Source organism: Oryzias latipes, chromosome 9, assembly GCF_002234675.1.
Source record: "Oryzias latipes chromosome 9, ASM223467v1".
In the NCBI taxonomy this organism is placed as follows: Eukaryota; Metazoa; Chordata; class Actinopteri; order Beloniformes; family Adrianichthyidae; genus Oryzias; species Oryzias latipes.
In genome coordinates, this window is record NC_019867.2 from 15195195 (window position 1) to 15215633 (window position 20439).

At 37.2% G+C, this 20439-nt stretch overlaps 1 protein-coding gene across 1 annotated transcript; it reads right to left on the bottom strand.

Annotated features, from left to right (window-relative positions):
* Positions 1-3262: 3262 nt before the first annotated feature.
* Positions 3263-13243, bottom strand: LOC101166391 (lysosomal thioesterase PPT2-like). The gene is made up of 7 exons (XM_023958535.1): positions 13201-13243; positions 10429-10582; positions 8879-8974; positions 8688-8798; positions 8524-8607; positions 8353-8437; positions 3263-5482 (listed from the first exon to the last, which is right to left on the bottom strand). The coding sequence occupies exons 2-7, from the start codon at positions 10535-10537 to the stop codon at positions 5428-5430; spliced, it is 540 nt and encodes a 179-aa protein (XP_023814303.1). The 5' UTR covers positions 10538-10582; positions 13201-13243; the 3' UTR covers positions 3263-5427.
* Positions 13244-20439: the final 7196 nt, after the last annotated feature.

Consider the following 20439-nt stretch of genomic DNA (forward strand, 5'->3'; position numbering starts at 1 on the left):
TTCCTATCAACACCATGATAGAACAGTTTGTATCCTCCTCCAATACTACGTGCCTTGCTGCCCTTCCACCTTGTCTCCTGCACACACAGTACATCTACCTTCCTTCTCTCCATCATGTCTGCCAGCTCTCTGCCTTTCCCTGTCATTGTGCCAACGTTAAGAGTCCCTATTCTCAAACCTATGTTCCTGCCTTTTCCCTTCTCTCTCTGGCCACGGACCCTTCTGCCTCCCCTCTTTCTTCGACCAACAGTAGTCAAATTTCCACCGACACCCTGTAGGTTAACAGCATCGGTGGCGGTCGTTGTTAACCCGGGCCTCGACCGATCCGGTATGTCTAAAGTGTTGTGGATGATTCGCATGGTTATTTTGGCAATTTTTACGCCGGATGCCCTTCCTGACGCAACCCTCTCTATTTATCCGGGCTTGGGACCGGCACAGAAGTAACTGGCTTGCAACCCCTGTGGCTAGATTTTTTAATCTAGCCACAGGGGTTGTTTAAACTGTATACACTATGCTTCCATATTCCACAATGTACTATGATGCTCTTAAATATAATTAGATTTTACTGTGAATTATGACTCTTTCACTTTGCAGTTTTAGTGGCTCATTTTAGCTGATAAGGTGGCCCATTTTACCTATTACCTGTGGCATATCTCTAAAATACGAGACAGGAGATGCTTCAAGAGCTGCAGAATATAAACAATAACATTTTATTCCATAAATTCAGCACAAAAATATTCAAAACAATTAAGAACACAATCAAATGTCATAAATTATTTTGTAATCCATTTCCAAAGAAGTTAACCAAAAACTGACTTAATTGATGTCAATTGATGTCACCTTGATAAAAATAACATACAATCCTAGAATTAAAACAGTTTATTTGTAACAGTAACATCTTAATTTTAACAATATCTTGTGTTTTTCTTTCTGTTTTTTAGTTTTAAAGTTTGTTTATGTTGCCCTATCATACTTAAAGCACTGTAAAAAAAGGGGTGGAATCTAGTTTTTCTTGTAAAATAATGCTGTCCTGTATGAAATGAAGACTCAGTGTAAATGTCAGACTCAACTGAGTCAATATAGTTGGTCAAATTGTCTCAAACAGCAGATCTGCAATATGAATCCCTCCAGAGCTGTTTTAAAGAAAACAATGAATGTTTGAAGATATGCCACAAAGACATTTAAATTCCTTAACAAAGTAAATAATTCTCAGTTGTTTTCACTAATCCTTGTTTCTTTAATCATTCGGTTTTTACATGACCACTTTTTGTGTCAAATAGTAAAAAGCTGCTGTTATTGAGAACCCAATATATTTATATAATCATTTAAATCAAAAACCAGATCTTTTGATTTTGAAGATAAAATAGAAGTGAAGAACATCATATTTTATTAATAAAATCATCCTTTACAAAAGCTGGTAAAAAAAAAAGAAAAGTTTATTAAAACATTTTCCAAAACTATGAAGATTAAGATTTTATATTTTTCCTGTAGTAAATCATTATACCGACAAATATTATGACAATATGTGTGAGACTTTAGTTAGAGAAGCTGTTCTTGTGTGTCAGCATCTTCTTGGTCAAACAGCTGATTTGTGTGCTGACCTCCCGCCGGGTGTGGTGGCGCGCGCCTGTAATCCAAGCTTCATGGAGGCTGAGGCTGGAGGATGGTTGGAGCTCAGGAGCTCTGAGCTCCAGTGGACTATGCTGATCGGGTGTCCGCACTCTGTTCCGTATCGATATGGTCTTCCTGGGGGAGCTCGGGACAACCAGGTCGTCTAAGGAGGGGTGAATCGACCCAGGTCGGAAACGGAGCAGGTCAAAGCCCGCGTGCTGTTCAGTCGTGGGATCACACCTGAGAGTAGATGCTGAAGTTCAGCCTGAGCAACACACTGAGACTCAGCCTTTTGACCTACTCTGTGCTCTTCATCACGATCCACCACAGCATAGTTTCACATTTTACAGTAGATTCTTTAAACCTTCTGTCTTCTCTGTTCAATCAAAACGCCTTTGTTCTTCTTCTTCCTACACTGCCCCCTACTGGACAATATAAGCATCATTGTCAACTAAAGTAAACCAATTTTTCGGGGGATTTTTTGGAAATCCATATGGAATCGTATTGAATTGTTTCAAAAATCATTTTTAAAAAGTGTGTTTTTAAAAAGACTGAAAAACTGTCTTGAAAAAAACTTTTTTTAAACTGTATACACTTCTTCTTTCTCTTTCGGCTTTTCCCATCAGGGGTCGCCACAGCGAATCATCCTTTTCCACCTCACTCTATCATGAACATCTTCTACCCTAACGTTAGCCAACTTCATGTCCTCTGTTAAGACATCCATATATCTCCTCTTTGGCTATGCTTCCATATTCCACAATGTACTATGATGCTCTTAAATATAATTAGATTTTACTGTGAATTATGACTTTCAATTTGCAGTTTTAGTGGCTCATTTTAACTGATAAGGTGGCCCATTTTACCTATTACCTGTGGCATATCTCTAAAATACGAGACAGGAGATGGTTCAACAGCTGTAGAATATAAACAATAGCATTGTATTCCATAAATTCAGCACAAAAACATTCAAAACAATTAAGAACACAATCAAATGTCATAAATTATTTTGTAATCCATTTCCAAAGAAGTTAACCAAAAACTGATTTAATTGATGTCAATTGATGTCACCTTGATAAAAATAACATACAATCCTAGAATTAAAACAGTTTATTTGTAACAGTAATATTTTAATTTTAACAATATCTTTTGTTTTTCTTTCTGTTTTTTAGTTTTAAAGTTTGTTTATGTTGCCCTATCATACTGAAAGCACTGTAAAAAAGAAAAGGGGTGGAATCTAGTTTTTCGTGTAAAATAATGCTGTCCTGTATGAAATGAAGACTCAGTGTAAATGTCAGACTCAACTGAGTCAATATAGTTGGTCAAATTGTCTCAAACAGTAGATCTGCAATATGAATCCCTCCAGAGCTGTTTTAAAGAAAACAATGAATGTTTGAAGAAGTGCCACAAAGACATTTAAATTCCTTAACAAAGTAAATAATTCTCAGATGTTTTCACTAATCCTTGTTTCCTTAATCATTCGGTTTTTACATGACCACTTTTTGTGTCAAATAGTAAAAAGCTGCTGTTATTGAGAACCCAATATATTTATATAATCATTTAAATCAAAAACCAGATCTTTTGATTTTGAAGATAAAATAGAAGTGAAGAACATCATATTTTATTAATAAAATCATCCTTTACAAAAGCTGGTAAAAAAAAAAGAAAAGTTTATTAAAACATTTTCCAAGACTATGAAGATTAAGATTTTATATTTTCCTTTAGTAAATCATTATACCGACAAATATTATGACAATATGTGTGAGACTTTAGTTAGAGAAGCTGTTCTTGTGTGTCAGCATCTTCTTGGTCAAACAGCTGATTTGTGTGCTGACCTCCCGCTGGGTGTGGTGGCGCGCGCCTGTAATCCAAGCTTCATGGAGGCTGAGGCTGGAGGATGGTTGGAGCTCAGGAGCTCTGAGCTGCAGTGGACTATGCTGATCGGGTGTCCGCACTCTGTTCCGTATCGATATGGTCTTCCTGGGGGAGCTCGGGACAACCAGGTCGTCTAAGGAGGGGTGAATCGGCCCAGGTCGAAAACGGAGCAGGTCAAAGCCCGCGTGCCGTTCAGTTGTGGGATCACACCTGAGAGTAGATGCTGAAGTTCAGCCTGAGCAACACACTGAGACTCAGCCTTTTGACCTACTCTGTGCTCTTCATCACGATCCACCACAGCATAGTTTCACATTTTACAGTAGCTTCTTTAAACCTTCTGTCTTCTCTGTTCAATCAAAACGCTTTTGTTCTTCTTCTTCCTACACTGCCCCCTACTGGACAATATAAGCATCAATGTCAACTAAAGTAAAACAATTTTTTCGGGGGATTTTTTGGAAATCCATATGGAATCGTATTGAATTGTTTCAAAAATCATTTTAAAAAGTGTGTTTTTAAAAAGACTGAAAAACTGTCTTGAAAAACACTTTTTTTAAACTGTATACACTATGCTTCCATATTCCACAATGTTCTATGATGCTCTTAAATATAATTAGATTTTACTGTGAATTATGACTCTTTCACTTTGCAGTTTTAGTGGCTCATTTTAGCTGATAAGGTGGCCCATTTTACCTATTACCTGTGGCATATCTCTAAAATACGAGACAGGAGATGGTTCAACAGCTGCAGAATATAAACAATAACATTTTATTCCATAAATTCAGCACAAAAACATTCAAAACAATTAAGAACACAATCAAATGTCATAAATTATTCTGTAATCCATTTCCAAAGAAGTTAACCAAAAACTGACTTAATTGATGTCAATTGATGTCACCTTGATAAAAATAACATACAATCCTAGAATTCAAACAGTTTATTTGTAACAGTAATATTTTAATTTTAACAATATCTTGTGTTTTTCTTTCTGTTTTTTAGTTTTTAAGTTTGTTTATGTTGCCCTATCATACTTAAAGTACTGTAAAAAAAAAAGGGTGGAATCTAGTTTTTCTTGTAAAATAATGCTGTCCTGTATGAAATGAAGACTCAGTGTAAATGTCAGACTCAACTGAGTCAATATAGTTGGTCAAATTGTCTCAAACAGCAGATCTGCAATATGAATCCCTCCAGAGCTGTTTTAAAGAAAACAATGAATGTTTGAAGATATGCCACAAAGACATTTAAATTCCTTAACAAAGTAAATAATTCTCAATTGTTTTCACTAATCCTTGTTTCCTTAATCATTCGGTTTTTACATGACCACTTTTTGTGTCAAATAGTAAAAAGCTGCTGTTATTGAGAACCCAATATATTTATATAATCATTTAAATCAAAAACCAGATCTTTTGATTTTGAAGATAAAATAGAAGTGAAGAACATATTTTATTAATAAAATCATCCTTTACAAAAGCTGGTTAAAAAAAAGAAAAGTTTATTAAAACATTTTCCAAGACTATGAAGATTAAGATTTTATATTTTCCTGTAGTAAATCATTATACCGACAAATATTATGACAATATGTGTGAGACTTTAGTTAGAGAAACTGTTCTTGTGTGTCAGCATTGTCTTGGTCAAACAGCTCTTTTGGTTGGAGCTCAGAGCTTTCATGTTATAAATTTTATTTCAAGATTATTAACAGAATGAATCACAAAAAAGATGGATTTTGGTTGTAGTCCCACAATTGAACAATACATGACTCTAAATGTGTTGACTAGAAACTGAAGGCAAAACAGTCTCTTCCTACATGCAGGGGACATTTGTGTCAGTGATCCTTAGCTGATCCAGGGTTGTCTGATCTTCAGTCAAGCCATGGTTTGATGCATCTCTTAAATACTTGCTGGTTTGAATCCCACTCACTGTGTTTGACCCCAGAACAGCTGCACATGATTATGTCACTGCGAGCGTCCAGAGTTCTGAGTCCAAATGTGTCTTCCCTGTAAAACTGAGGCAGAAACATAGAAAATTCTGGTTTATATGTTAATTGATGATGAGCCGTCTGCCCTAAGCCCAGAGGGTTTTTGGAAACAGTCATCATTTAGGTAAGGGATACTGCCTAGACGAAGAGTCCGTTATCAGAAAGTATCGGACGACACAGAAGCCTGAACTGGCTGTTTACATGAAGTCTGTTTATTTCTGATAAACACTTCGAAGGGCATTACAAAAGAAATAGATATTCAATCATTTTTTATGACTTTATTCTTGTTCCTTTTTTGGTCAAAATTATTTTTTTATGAAAAGCCGACTATTTGACACGTAGTGTCTTGGTAATGGTTGAGCCGGCACCGACTTCAACTGCAGTGGCAAAGGACAGTGTTATGCAAGATAAACTGATCACACCAATACCTTAAAATAAAACATCACTTCAGAGAGAAGGTTCACCTGTTACTGCTTGTTTTTTTCCCAGATGGTGAAGCAAAAGTGTTTCAAAGAAGCCAGCGCTGAAGAATTTGGACTACTTTACCAGAACCTCTTTTTTAGGTGTACATTATCACTGTCCATGTATTATCGTTTTTTAATCCACACCCAACAGCCAATAAGCATTGAGTATTCACCCAGAAACTCTTCCATAAATTTACAGTGCAATCTTCTTTTGTAATACACCACAATAACCTATAGTTATTCCTATATGATTAAAACCTGTTGCAACCACCTACCCTCTGTTACAAACATATCAGTGGAGGCAGGAATTGTTTTTTTATTTCTGTAGAAAAAAATGAGATTAATTGAATTGAATTGAATTCAATTTTGTTTGTATACCCCAAAATCACAGCAACAGCCGTCTTGGTGGGCTTCGAAGTAAAACATGAACTCAAAAGGATCATGAATACAAAGAGTTCACTAGGAAAATACTAAAATGAACTAACAAACTGACTAACAAACAGCTATACTAGCAGCCCTGCCCTTAGACCCTCCTTCGCGGTAAGGAAACACTCCTAAAAAAAACGGATTCCGGAAAAAATGAAGAAACCTCAGGGGTGTCCACATGAAGGAGGGAGCCTCCCCCAGGACAGACAGGCGATTTACCAGAACTCTTAGAGAAGAATTAACTTATTAATTTATTAACTCTTATTAACTCAGGAACTTAATGCTGTGTTTCCTGATTACGTTTCCAGGGTAGCATATAAGGCGTAAACAGGATGGGTCCTAAAACTGAGCCCTGTGGGACTCCATAGTTAACTCGAGTGCACTGAGAGGAATGTCCATTTACATGAACGAACTGATATCTAGGCAGACAGATAGGATTTAAACCAAAGTGGCTTTTGTCCTGTAGGTGGCAGTAAAGCTGCTTAACTACAACTCTTTCTAGGATTTTAGAAATAAAGGGGAGGTTTGATTTCGGTCTATAGTTGGCCAAGATGCTAGGATCCAAACTGGGCTTTTTCAGAACAGGTTTAACAACTGCATATTTAAAAGACTGTGGCACGTAACCCGTTTCCAGACAGGCATTTTTCATTGTTAATATGGAATCATTAATTAGGGGAAAAGTTTCTTTAAAAAGTCTAGTGGGAATTGGGTCTAACAGACAAGTTGAGAATTTGGAGGACGTAACAATTGATGCTATTTCCACTTGATCCACAGCCGTGAAGCAGTCTAATGTTACAGAGGTTTCTATGGATGCCTCCACTTTTACCGCTTCAGCCTGCTCTGGGCTGATAGTGGGATTAACTTGATTTAACTTATGTCTAATATTTGAGATTTTACTATCGAAAAATGTAAGAAAATCAACAGAGCTGAGAGAAACAGGAACATGTGGTTCTACTGAGCTCTGACTGCGAGTTAATTTAGCTATAGTGCTAAAAAGAAATCTTGGATTGTTTCCATTCTCTGATATTAAGGTTGAATAGTACTGGCTTCTAGCTCTACGCAGAGCTTTTTTATAATTTAATAGGCTATGTTTCCAGGTATTCAGAGACTGCTCTGAACCGGAGCGGCGCCATTCTCTTTCCAACTTACGGGTTTCTTGTTTAAGAGAACGTGTTTCAGCGTTAAACCACTATGCTACTCGGTTTTGTCTAACGAATTTGGGTTTCAGGGGGGCAACAACATCGAGTGTACTCCTGAGGGCTTGTAAGGCATCATTAACAAAGTTGTCATTTATACTAGGACTGATACTATGGGAGCTGGACTCAGTATTTTCTCAGAATATCACTAAGTACTGGCTGAACTGTGTGTTTAAACTCAGACAGAACGGTCAGTCAAGGTTCTTCTAGGCTCTTTCTTATTCACTGGAGCAGTAGCATGTTCTAATGTAAACTGGAAGGTAATCAGAATGTGATAAGAAATGATGGGATTAAGAGGAAGGACACTCAGCTGGCTGATCTCTATACCATGGGTTAAAACAAGGTCCAGGGTGTGCTTATGACAGTGAGTGGGTTCATTCACACTTTGGGTGAAACCAACATCATCTAATAAAGCTGCAAAAGCATTTCCTAGACAGTCATGATTAGACAAATGCAAGAAAGCAAAAAGACTTTCTCCTGACAATGTTGTGTGTGCTGTGGTTGGAGCTTGCAAAAAAAAAAATAATAATAATTAACAGCAAAAATAAACCAAGATGCATCTGCAGCCAAAACATGACCTTTAGGCAGGACTGAAAACATGCTTCTAGCACAATTACTGTCAAGTGACTGTTTTATATTTTCTAAAAATAAAAATGAAACATTCTTAGGAGGTTATTTATTTTATGAAATATGAATCCATTATTATATGAAGAAAACCTGCTAACATCTGGCTAATTGCTTAAATATTACAGGTCTTTGTAGGCCTCTTCCATTCATGATGTTAGAGATACATAAGTGGGATCGGAGATACCTCGACTGCCATGGGATGATGACATCATCATCTGGTCCACCAATCAGCACCAGTTTCTTGATGCGCAGGAAGTTTTTTCTCCATTCTATATAGGAGATACGATTTTTTTCATTAAAAGTATTCTTTTTTTTAATATCCACAAAGCAAGGAGGAGGCAACTAAAGCCAATACCTGCCATTTTGCTGTGTGGTTTTCTACCATTCAGTAGTGGAAGGAAGTTGTTGTGTTTCAGGTATTTTACCTGTTGATGAGGATCTGCATGGAAAACAAGTGTAGCATTTTCTATTCGTCTGCAATCAATTAACATAACCACTCATTATGATTTCTGATCTTACCATTCCAAAAGTTGCAAAGAGAAATGCGCTTCTGCATAAATTTGTTGTAGCATAAAAAGTACACGGAATCCATTGCAGAAGATGGATAATAGCTTTTCATGACTTGAGACACTGTGGAGTTGGAGCACACATTTCACTTTAACTTCACTAGCTTCCATCAATGACACAATTATCACAAGAAGTTTTCTGACCTCCATACTGTCCAGCCAGTGGCGAAGCCAGCGCAATGAAAGCGTGCACGTTGTGGTTTGGGAGCACGGAAAGAACTCCTCTGCAAATTAGACCCCCTTTACATTAAAGGAAAAAACACATGCAAGAAGCTCAGGAACAAAGAAGAAGAATTCTATTTCTAGTAACTATTCTAGTAATTATGCTAGCAGCATCTGGAATAAAAGAAGGGTGGTAGGATCATGGAACTGATTGCAGAAGCAACAGATGCAGATTTATGGAGACATTTCTGTGTAGAATTTCAAACTTCAAGATTATCCCTCCATTTTCTTGAATAAAAACTGGGATTCAAATACTGCAGAACCAGTTAAAAGATGAGCTGCTGACTGAAACATTTGGCATGACCTAGATGTTCTGCAATGACATTCCTCCTTCAGTGAGGACTCTCCATTAGCTAAAACCAAGGACTGTGTTAATTATATTCATTTGGCAACAATTAAATCTCATGTACGGTTCTCCTTAGTAGCTGCTGTAGGTGCAATCACATTTTGAACAGAATTATCTCACTGGCTGATAACATGACAACAAAAAGCCACAGAACAATGTAGCAAAAAGGAAAAATTAAGACAAAAAATGTCAACATCATGGAGAATTTGCATTATCTAAAATATGGAGGAGACTGCTGTTAACTTTAATTCATGAACAAGTGCAAGCAGAAACACCCTGAAGAGACTCTTAAATCCTTGACAGCAGTGACAGCAGCTTAAATGAAAAATAAAAAAGTCAAGTCTTACCTTTGCAAGTTGTGTTGATGTCAAAGCTTCTACATCTTCTGTTTCGAGATTTTTACCAGCTGTAATTTTATTCTGTATTTGGTTTTTTATCAATTATTGTTGGTTAAATCACCAGTTTAAGCGGAAATTGGCCCTTAAACACTGTAGCAGCTGTGTGTATTTGCCAAGGGCACTGAGAAACTGTTTTGCATCCTCAAATTCCTTTTCTACCTATCAACCAAAGACCTTCCTATTAAACCAATACTGTCTTTGCAACATATGGGGAAAAATCCCAGACAATACAACACAAAAACAGGCCTCTTAGAATTAAGTCCAAATTCATACTTTTTAGGAAGATTTTCTTTGAATCAAAACAAAAACAACAACAAAATCTGCCAATAGGGTAAGAATAATGGTCCTACTAAGAATTCTTATTTAAATAACGATGTTCTAGTCAATAAGACAAGTTTTCTCTATCTTTGATTATAGTTTGCTATTAAAAAACTTAAGATAATTGTCTTGCAAGACAGAAAATACGACATTTTTTTTTCAAACAAGGGTCATTTTAGAGTGAGACATTTTTCATAGTCGCTCACAACCCCAAACGGTGCAACAAAGATGGTGAGCAATATATGAGCTATCCAGCGGTGAGTAAAACAAAGATGTACACGGATGCAGTCGTCTGCACGTGGATGCAGATAACTCAACATGTTATCAAGTGAAGAAACTGTGACCGTCCATTACGGTACTCATGAAGATTGCTATGTTGCTGAATAAATACTGTATGAGTGTTTGCAAACCTTGAGAGAAACACAGAAGATGAACACCACGTGGAGACTTCTTCATGATTCTTTGGATGACCTTCCCAACGCCGTGGACCTGCTTCCACAAGGGCTTAATGCTTTCCATATTGTTGAACAGATCAATCACAGTCACCTTGGTACTGGGATGCTCCTGCAGGGTTTCAGAGAGAAGAAAATTGATGCTTTACAGTCAGTGACACACGCGTTAAAACAAGTGTGATAACGAACTGTTTTTATTTTTTTGATCAATATACACTAGATCCTATAGATTTGCACACAAAGGCTAAATTATATATTTTTTTAATTATTATTTTTCTAAACTTTACATATTTAACCTTAAATATGAGAAAAATGCAACTATTACTAAAAACTAGAGTATATGAGTGTTAATACTGTTCATGTACAACTGATTTTTTTTTATTTGAAATGGTTTATTTCAAGCAATCAAATAGAAATAATACACAAAAGCAATATAATCATCAGTTATACATTCATACAGTAACTAATCAAACTTAGGATAATTAGACATAATTAATAAATATTGCTTGAAAGGGAGTGGAAGGAAGCGAATTTATATAATCCCACCCAGTTATACTATAACCATTTTATTACATGATTTATCAATATCCGGTTCCTAGGTTTTATCAGACAGAATTAACAATCATAAGGTATCAATAAAGCACATGCCAAAGATGAATTACTTAAGTACTACGTCAAAAATAACTATTTTAGAAATCAACATGGCAAATGCAGCATCTGAAATATATGCAAATTATGTTACTTTTAAAAGTCATCCATATGCTTTAAAACATAATACTATATCAGTAAAATAGACAACACTGTTTCAGGAATTTTCATAGCAAAATTTCATCAAGTATCAAAAGTTAAAAACATGTGCAAAGTTATGCTACATTAGGAAAGATTTTTGAATCAATTTATCAATTTTAGGAGCTAGTGAAGTAATATCATCAAAAGTCAATCAATTTAACAATTTTCAAAAATGATTAACCATTTGTTTTACTCTTTTTATATTTTTTTTTTGTATTTTTATTTTATTTTTTTATATAATAAAGTAATGCTGTAGGGGAAAAATAAAAAGGGTCCATAAACTGTTGAATTGTCCAAGGTTGGCATTTCTTCTTTTACTGATAACAGCCGATTTTCTTGGTTTAAACAGTTAATAGTTTTCTTCCATGTTATGTCTGCAGACATTAGATTCAGGTCCTGTTGGAAAAATATAATCTGTCGCTTTGAGATTACTTTTCCTTGTTGCATGTTCAATAAAGTCGAGAAGGAGAAACCACGGAACTCGGCCGGATTAAAGATTAACACATTTATTTCCCTAACAATATTTCTAAAACAGAGTAAAACAAAATAAAACAGATATCCGGTTTCCCAAAGTTTCAGAGCTTGCACAGCGCCAAATTACAAACGTCTTAACGTGTCAGCCTGTTGGGAACAAAGGAAAGTTCCTCCGTCCAGCTGTTTTAACATCTCGGTTTCAGCCGCCTCCTTCGTAGCACAGCATGGTGTCCAGACTCCTCCTCTGGACGCTCGGATTGGCTGGCAGGGAGCCTGCCTACCTCGTCCGTCCATATTAGGAGTTACAGCATTTGGTCCTGGCTTCCTGCTTCAAACGTCCAGGGGGGTTATTTCAAAGACGGACCACTGTCCGACGACCAATGGTGTCCCCATGGGGGTCCAGCACAGCCGCCCGGATCCCTCTCCGCAGGCAGTCAGTCTCAACCCTTTGTCCTTGTCATGCGAGTTGACACCTCCAGGGTTTCCCACGATTGAATCCTAGAGACAATTTAATTCTGGTCCATGTCAGATCTACAGTTAAGGCTTCCAGATGGTCTTAGAAGATCAAAGACTGTTTTCTCCTGGAGGGGGTTGGAGGTTGGAGCTGCATTCCTGAAACCTCTTTACATATGCAATTATCAGGAAGTCCCTTTTAATTGAAATGACTGAAACCCACACACAGTAAACCAGAAAGAAAACCTTCAATGAAATAAAATGAAGATAAAAACCTAGGAGAAATGAGAACCACAAAAAATAAATTCCTTCAGTCCGTATCCTTCTTCAACTGATATCAGCTGCGGTGAAAGTTGAGGTCAAGTTGTCTGCAGGTCAGAACTCTGCTGTTATACAGGTGACGTCAGACATACAGAGAAAGTGATGATTCCAGGTGTCATATTTCTTGAAATTATTTGGCTCTTTGATTTATTACTCCACGTTGTTTCAGACAACCGTAATCAAGCACTTCTCAAAGTCCTTCATGGTGTTCACGACCAGAACCTTGGCCCGGTCCTCTGGACCGAGTGGTTTGACGTAAATCCTGCAGCCTTTAACCCAAGTGTTCTCAATCTGTTTACGCTTCCTGAGAAGCCGTGCATGTTTTGAGATTTCAGCATTCCTTCTGGTCAGATGGTCGTTCAGATAAACAGCAGATCCTCTGAGATTTTTGCGTTGATTCATCAGAGCTAGCTTGTTGTGTTTGTGATTCACAAACCTGATGAGGATCGCTGGTTTATCCGTCTCCTTTCTCCTGGGGAGCAGGTGGCAGGTCTCGATGGTATTGAGATCCGGGGAAATCCCTTTAGATGTGAGAAATGAATGTATTTGCTGTTCCAGCGACGCTGCACCGATCTCCGTATTAGAACTGCTAGCTACGCTAGCGCTAGCATTAGCAGTGCTAGCTCCAGCTGCATTCAGCTTCGCTCCGGTTTTGATTGGTACTCCAGTGACAATGACATTATTCATCCTTACTTGCTGTTCCACATCGTCCAGTCTTTTCTCCAGAATCTCGACCCGGTTTTCTCGCTGCTCGTTTTGAGCCCGAAATCTTCGGAACTCTTCCATCATATCCCAGAGTGGTGTTAGCTTAGCCGACACTTGATCCATAAAACTTTTCAGTTTTTCTTGAATAATGTCAAGAGACTTTTTGAGGTCTTCGTATTCCTGGGGTTTCTTCGGGGGCATGGTCAGCTCTAATTTGAAGATAGTTGTATTCGCAGAGAGGCACGCCACGCGTCCTGCTGTATAACCCGGAACCGGAAGTCTGTGTCACAGACTGCAGTAAGAAAATCACAGTTTTCAAGAATTTCTCTTTTTTAACACATTTCATATATATGGAGAACTTCTCCTGCAGTTAGAGACCTGCTGTCCAGCATTCACTGTGTCTTTTTTTTAACTAAACATCTGAAAAGGTGAAATCAAAACGTGATCTGCAGCCGTGGATGATAGTAGACTGTACAAAGGCAACAGCTAAGGTGGATTTTTTTTTCTGTTGTCAGATTTTTTGACTCTTCAGTCTGGGTGATCTTCATCTCACTTTTCTTTGAACATCTTGGAACAGCTGCTTAAAAGCGACAATTAAAAAACAAAACAAAACGTGAAAAAGGGTTTTCAAAAGCACAATCTTCACCTGATCTTTGTAAAAACATGTGAAGAATAGTTAGAAACTGCCTTTAACTTTTATTAAACTAATGGTTTAAACTTAATTCACTGAGCATGTATTGTCATCTCAAAATTATATTACATTTGAAGAAAGCACAGCCAAACTATTGTTCTAACAGTTTATCCTCATCCTCCCTCTTTTTCTGTACATGTGTGATCTGCTGAGCAGGCCTCAGACTTATCTTCACTTTAGCCTTGGAGCTTCTCTCCAGCAGTAACCTGTGGGCGTGATTTTCACACGAGGTCCATCGGACGAACTTCTGAATATGCAAATGCAGGGTTTTTATACCAACCCCATCCCTGAGCTCGTTGGTTCGGACTTTGAATGCACCATGTTCATCTGTCTTTGTTTGTACGAAGTAAAACCTCCACAAAAGATAAGTTTTGTCTCTGAGTCATTATTCATTATTTCTGTGTGCAAGAAACTGACGGGGTTACGAACTAATACAATACAGTCCTTTCTAGACAATCCAGTTTCTTCACAAAACATATGGAATATTAGAAGCAGTTCAGTGCTGTAGCTCTTGTAGCAGACTTACAGATGGCATTAAAGCTTTAAAAACTTTATGACACAGACGTGCTGTAGGTAAGCAAATACATCTTTGAGATGTTTTAGCTCTATTTTTTTATTTGAAATGGTTTATTTCTTGCAATTAATTAGAAATAATAAACAAAAGCAATACAATCATCAGTTATACATTCATACAGTAACTAATCAAACTTAGGATAATTAGACATACTAATAAATATTGCTTGAAAGGGAGTAGAAGGAAGCAAACTTATATAATCCCACCACATGTTTCAGCTCTATAAAGAGGACTTCCTATCCTGCACTTTACAAGCACCTCACAGTGAGAAGTCCTACCTCCGTAATGAACCTGGAGAGTGTTTGTAGATCATTTGGTCCACTTAAGATGCCGTGCACGATGATCACATGTTTGTAGGAGCTGGTGCAGCCGACTGCCAGCAGCACCATGAGCGCAGGGGAGGTTAGGATTGAGCTCAAAGTCTTCATGCTAAAGCGCGTTGGCAAAAACAACCTCAATTGTCTTCTCTCAGCTTTTACATTCGGAAAGCCACACTGACTTCTTAAAAGAGCTGAGAATGCTGAGCTCCCAAAACCATTTCTGATTACTCATGGCTTCAGAAGCAACTTTCAAGAGTGATGGCAAAGTCCAGAAATAAAGGGAATCATTAAGATTGATTTAGTATTATAACCACTTTAAGCCTCCTTTGTGTATATATACAGTCAGGACCATAAATATTTGGACAGAGACACATTCTTTTTAATTTTGTTTCTGTAAATTATCACTGTCAATTTTAAATAAAACAACTCAAATGCCATTGAAGTGCAGACTTTTAGCTTTTTAAAGATAAAGATACTTTATTGATCCCAGCTTGGGAAATTCAGTAGTTTATTCAGAAATTCAGTAATTTATTCCATGGGTTGAATAAAAAGATTGTATAAAAATGTGAAAAACTAAAGCATTTTTTAAACACAATCCCTTCATTTCATGGGTTTGTAAGTAATTGGACAAATGACTTCCATGCTATTGCATGGGCAGATGTGGGCATTCCCTTGCACTGAACTCAGCAACACAAAAAGGTGTATGTGGGGGAGTGGGATATAATCATGGTATCGATTTCTCATCGTGTTTCGTTTTTTAACATTTCATTTTGTTTTTTGGAAAATACTGCATATCTTCCTGTAGTGGCTGGTCTCTATACACGCCGGGCAGGTAGCCAAACTTTAGGAATAAAAAAGGCTGGGCTACTGTTACAGGATATGGTTTTAAAAATGCTTTGGTTTTTACAATTTGTTTTGTTCTCTAAAATGTGATGTTTTTCAAATATATATTTTGTTTATTTATTGTTGCTGAGATCTTTAAAAAAATATTTTCGTCAAGAGATTTGATCTGATTTGCAGTTCAGGACCATCACTAACATTATTCTATCAGATTTCCGAGTCACACAACCTTTTATGATTCTTTTTGTTTTTGTAATAGTTACAATAGTTACAATAATGCAAACATTTCTCTTTTTAAGTCCCAATAGAAGCTTAAAATCCCATTCCAAGGAAAGAAGATCTGTCATACTTAATCTGCTTCAACACAAGACACACTGACGCGGCTGATTAAGATCAGTCAAATGGAAAAAATTCAGACATTCTGTTCTATTTCAGCTCAAGATTGTGAAGAACTTTAGTGTTCTTTCATGTTGTTTCTGCTTGGTGCTGTTCTTTTCAAAGTTGCAAGTTTTCTGTGGTATTGCACTAAGATAATTTAACTCCATAAGAATCCATACGAAAATGGAGTTTGAAATTCTAGGCAAGGCAAGGCAAGTTTATTTGTATAGCACAATTCGTACACAAAGTAATCCAAGGTGCTTCACAAAACAGAAAAATGCATTAAAATCACAATACATCATAGAAATAATCAACGTAAAATTTACTTTAAAAGAGAAGAAAAAAATTTGAAAATTTATTTAAAAATAAAGGAAGGAAAGGAAGAAAAGTGCAGATAGGACCTTTCAGTCATATACACGGCTAAACAGAAATGTTTTGAGTCTAGGTTTGAACATGAACACAGAAGAGGCCTGTCTTACGACTTCAGGGAGGCTGTTCCAGATCTTAGCTGCAGAATATTGAAACGCTGATTCCCCTTGTTTAGTTCTGACTCTGGGAATCAACAGGAGGCCGGTCCCTGAGGTCCTCAGAGTAAGAGATGGTTCATATGGCACTAACATGTCAGAGATGTACTTTGGTGCGCGGCCATGGAGAGACTTGTACACAATCAGAGCTGCTTTGAAGTCTATTCTTTGAGGTACGGGGAGCCAGTGCAGAGACCTGAGCACAGGACTAATGTGATCATACTTCTTGGTTTTGGTCAGGACTCGAGCAGCAGCATTTTGGATGTACTGAAGCTGTTTTACAGCTCGTTTGGAGAGGCCGGTGAGCAGGCCGTTACAGTAGTCTAACCTACTGGAGACAATGCATGAATAAGTATCTCCAGGTCTGGCTTTAATATTATGTTTTTGATTTTGGCAATGTTTTTCAGATGGTAAAATGCCGCTGATGTTACTGACTTGATATGGCTGTTAAAGTTCAGGTCAGAGTCCATGATTACCCCTAGATTTCTGACTTGATTTGAGGGTTTAAGAGACAGAGAATGAAGGTAGCTGCTGACACTTTCTCTTTGTTTCTGTGGGCCAAAAATAATAACTTCGGTCTTGTTTGAGTTTAGCTGGAGAAAGTTGTTCTGCATCCACGCACTGATCTGTTGAAGGCAGTGGCTGAGTGAATCCACCGGCCCATATTCACCTGTTGTCAGTGACACATAGATCTGAGTATCATCTGCATCGTTGTGATACGAAATGTTATTACTGTGTATTAACTGCCCTAGAGGCAGTATGTAGAGGTTGAACAGAAGGGGTCCCAGGATCGATCCCTGGGGCACACCACAAGTCAAGGTCATGTAGTCTGAGACACAACTCCTAATTTCAACAAAGTATTTCCTGTCTTCTAGATAAGACAGGACCATCACTAACATTATTCTATCAGATTTCAGAGTCACACAACCTTTTATGATTCTCTTTGTTATTGTAATAGTTACAATAGTTACAGTAATGCAAACATTTCTCTTTTTAAGTCCCAATAGAAGCTTAAAATCCCATTCCAAGGAAAGAAGATCTGTCATACTTAATCTGCTTCAACACAAGACACACTGACGCGTCTGATTAAGATCAGTCAAATGGAAAAAAATTCAGACATTCTGTTCTATTTTAGCTCAAGATTGTGAAGAACTTTAGTGTTCTTTCATATTGTTTCTGCCTGGTGCTGTTCTTTTCAAAGTTGCAAGTTTTCTGTTGTATTGAACTAAGATAATTTAACTCCATAAGAATCCATACGAAAATGGAGTTTGAAATTCTACATAAATTCTACACAAAATGTCTCCATAAATCTGCATCTTGCTTCTGCAATCGAAAGAGACTATTTGAACTAAGGCGCCAAACCATGGTCCTATCACCCTGCTTTTATTCCAGATGCTGCTAGCATAATTACTAGAATAGTTACTAGAACTTGAATTCTTCTTCTTTGTTCCTGAGCTTCTTGCATGTGTTTTTCTTTTAATGTAAAGGGGGACTAATTTGCAGAGAAGGTCTTTCTGTGCTCCCAAACCACAACGTGCACGCTTTCATTGCGCTTACTTCGCTACTGGCTGGACAGTATGGAGGTCAGAAAACTTCTTGTGATAGTTGTGTCATTGATGGAAGCTAGTGAAGTGAAATGTGCTCCAACTCCACAGCGTCTAAAGTCTGTAACAACTATATTCCATCTTCTGCAATGGGTTTAATGTACTTTTTTATGCTACAAAAAAATTGTACAGATGCAAATTTTTATTTGCAACTTTTGGAATGGTAAGATCAAAAATTTTAATGAATGTTTTTGTTGCATATAAACGGTAACAATTGAAATACCTGAAACACAACAACTGCTGAATGGTAAAAAAGCACACAGCAAAATTGCAGGTATTGGCTTTAGTTGTCTCCTTCTTGCTTGGTGGATATTAAAAACAAAAATACTGCTAAAGGACAAAAAAACCTTATCTCCTATGCAGAATGGAGAAGAAATGTCCTGCGCAGCAAGAAACTGCTCGACAAGACGTTGATGATGTCATCCCATGGCAGTCAAGGTATCTCCGTTTCTACTTGTAAAATCATTCAAAAACGTCGTGACTGATAAAGGCCTTAGGCCTGTGATGTTTAACCAATTGGCTTGATGATACCTGCTTTGGGATTTTATAAAGTACAGTAGGGTTTCTTCATAAAGTAATGGATTTGAGTTTTGTAAAAGAATTACATATTTATAGAAATTTCTTTTTATGTTTCATTATTTTGTTTCTTTTATTTATTTTTTTGGCTAGAAAATATAAAACAGTCACTTAACAGTAAATGTGCTAGCAGCATGTTTTTTTGACCTACCTGAAGGTCACGTGTTGGCTACAGATGTATCTTATTTCATTTTTGTGGTTTGATATATATATATATATATATATATATATATATATATATACTGTTTTGCAAGGTCCAACCAATTAAAGATTGAATTAGAATATAGAAAATGACTTCTATTGTCCAGTAGGGGGCAGTGTAGGTGCAAGAAAAACAAAGGCGTTTTGATTGAACAGAGAAGACAGAAGGTTTAAAGAAGCTACTGTAAAATGTGAAAGTATGCTGTGGTGGATCGTGATGAAGAGCAGAGAGTTGGTCAAAAGGCTGGGTCTCGGTGTGTTGCTCAGGCTGAACTTCAGCATCTACTCTCAGGTGTGATCCCACGACTGAACGGCACGCGGGCTTTGACCTGCTCCGTTTCCAACCTGGGCCGATTCACCCCTCCTTAGACGACCTGGTTGTCCCGGGCTCCCCCAGGAAGACCATATCGAAACCGAACTGAGTGCGGACACCCGATCAGCATAGTCCACTGCAGCTCAGAGCTCCTGAGCTCCAACCATCCTCCAGCCTCAGCCTCCATGAAGCTTGGATTACAGGCGCGCCACCACACCCGGCGGGAGGTCAGCACACAAATCAGCTGTTTGATCAAGACGATGCTGACACACAAGAACAGCTTCTCTAACTAAAGTCTCACACATATTGTCATAATATTTGTCCGTATAATGTTTTACTAAAGGAAAATATAAAGCCTATATCTTGGGGAAAGTTTTTAGTTTCCTATTTTTTTTAATCTCAAGTTTGATTTTAAAATGTGCTTTATTATTATTTTATGCTAAAAACAGCAACTTTTTTTCAATTTAAATAATGAAAATACTTTGGCTGTTTTTTAACAAGAGCAGCTTTTTTGACACAAAAATTTGGTCATATCTAACTGAATAAAAAGATGAGGAAACAGAAATTAATGAAAACATTTCTGAATAAATTATATTTTAAAACACTTTACATACTATACATGTGGCTTATCTTTAAATATTTAACATTTTCTTTAAAAAGAAGAAAAAACAAAAACAAAACCTTAATTTCATGAAAAAAAAGTATTCAGTTATTTTTATTTTTTATTTAATATTTGAGATTGTAAATTAGATTTTAATAATAAAACATGTTCAGCACTATTATTTACTATTATCTAGAAAATAAAAAGTTGGAGAGGCTGATCAATGCCTATGCCAGAAAGTGGCTTGGCCTTCCCAGGTGCCTCAGTACCATTGGACTCTATGGCAGGGGGATGTTAGAACTACCTATATCCAGTTTGGTAGAGGAGTACAAGTGTGCCAAGGCAGTGGCGGTTCTACACTAACTTACTCCCTGGGCGTGTAACACCCCCCCCCCCCCCCCCCCCGCACACATACAAAATTTGACAACATCCTGTTGTGTTCCCTATCTTCTATTTAGCCATTTTACTCAAAAAATGCATGGATTTTCTAGACTCATATTACAGGGGGGTCAAACTCAGTCACACAGGGGCCTAAGTTAAAAACACGCTTAAGGTTTTGCCTGAAGAAGATAAACATTTACTGAACACACTAAAGCTAAACTTTT

Bases quoted from the DNA above. Each gene is read 5' to 3' on its own strand.
- LOC101166391 (XM_023958535.1), bottom strand. From the start codon at position 10,537: ATGGAAAGCATTAAGCCCTTGTGGAAGCAGGTCCACGGCGTTGGGAAG. The intron at 8,438-8,523 runs GTATTGGCTTTA...TCTCCTATATAG, and splicing joins ACCACACAGCAAAATGGCAG to AATGGAGAAAAAACTTCCTG. The intron at 5,483-8,352 runs GTATCTCCGATC...TTTCTGCCTCAG, and splicing joins ATCATCCCATGGCAGTCGAG to TTTTACAGGGAAGACACATT.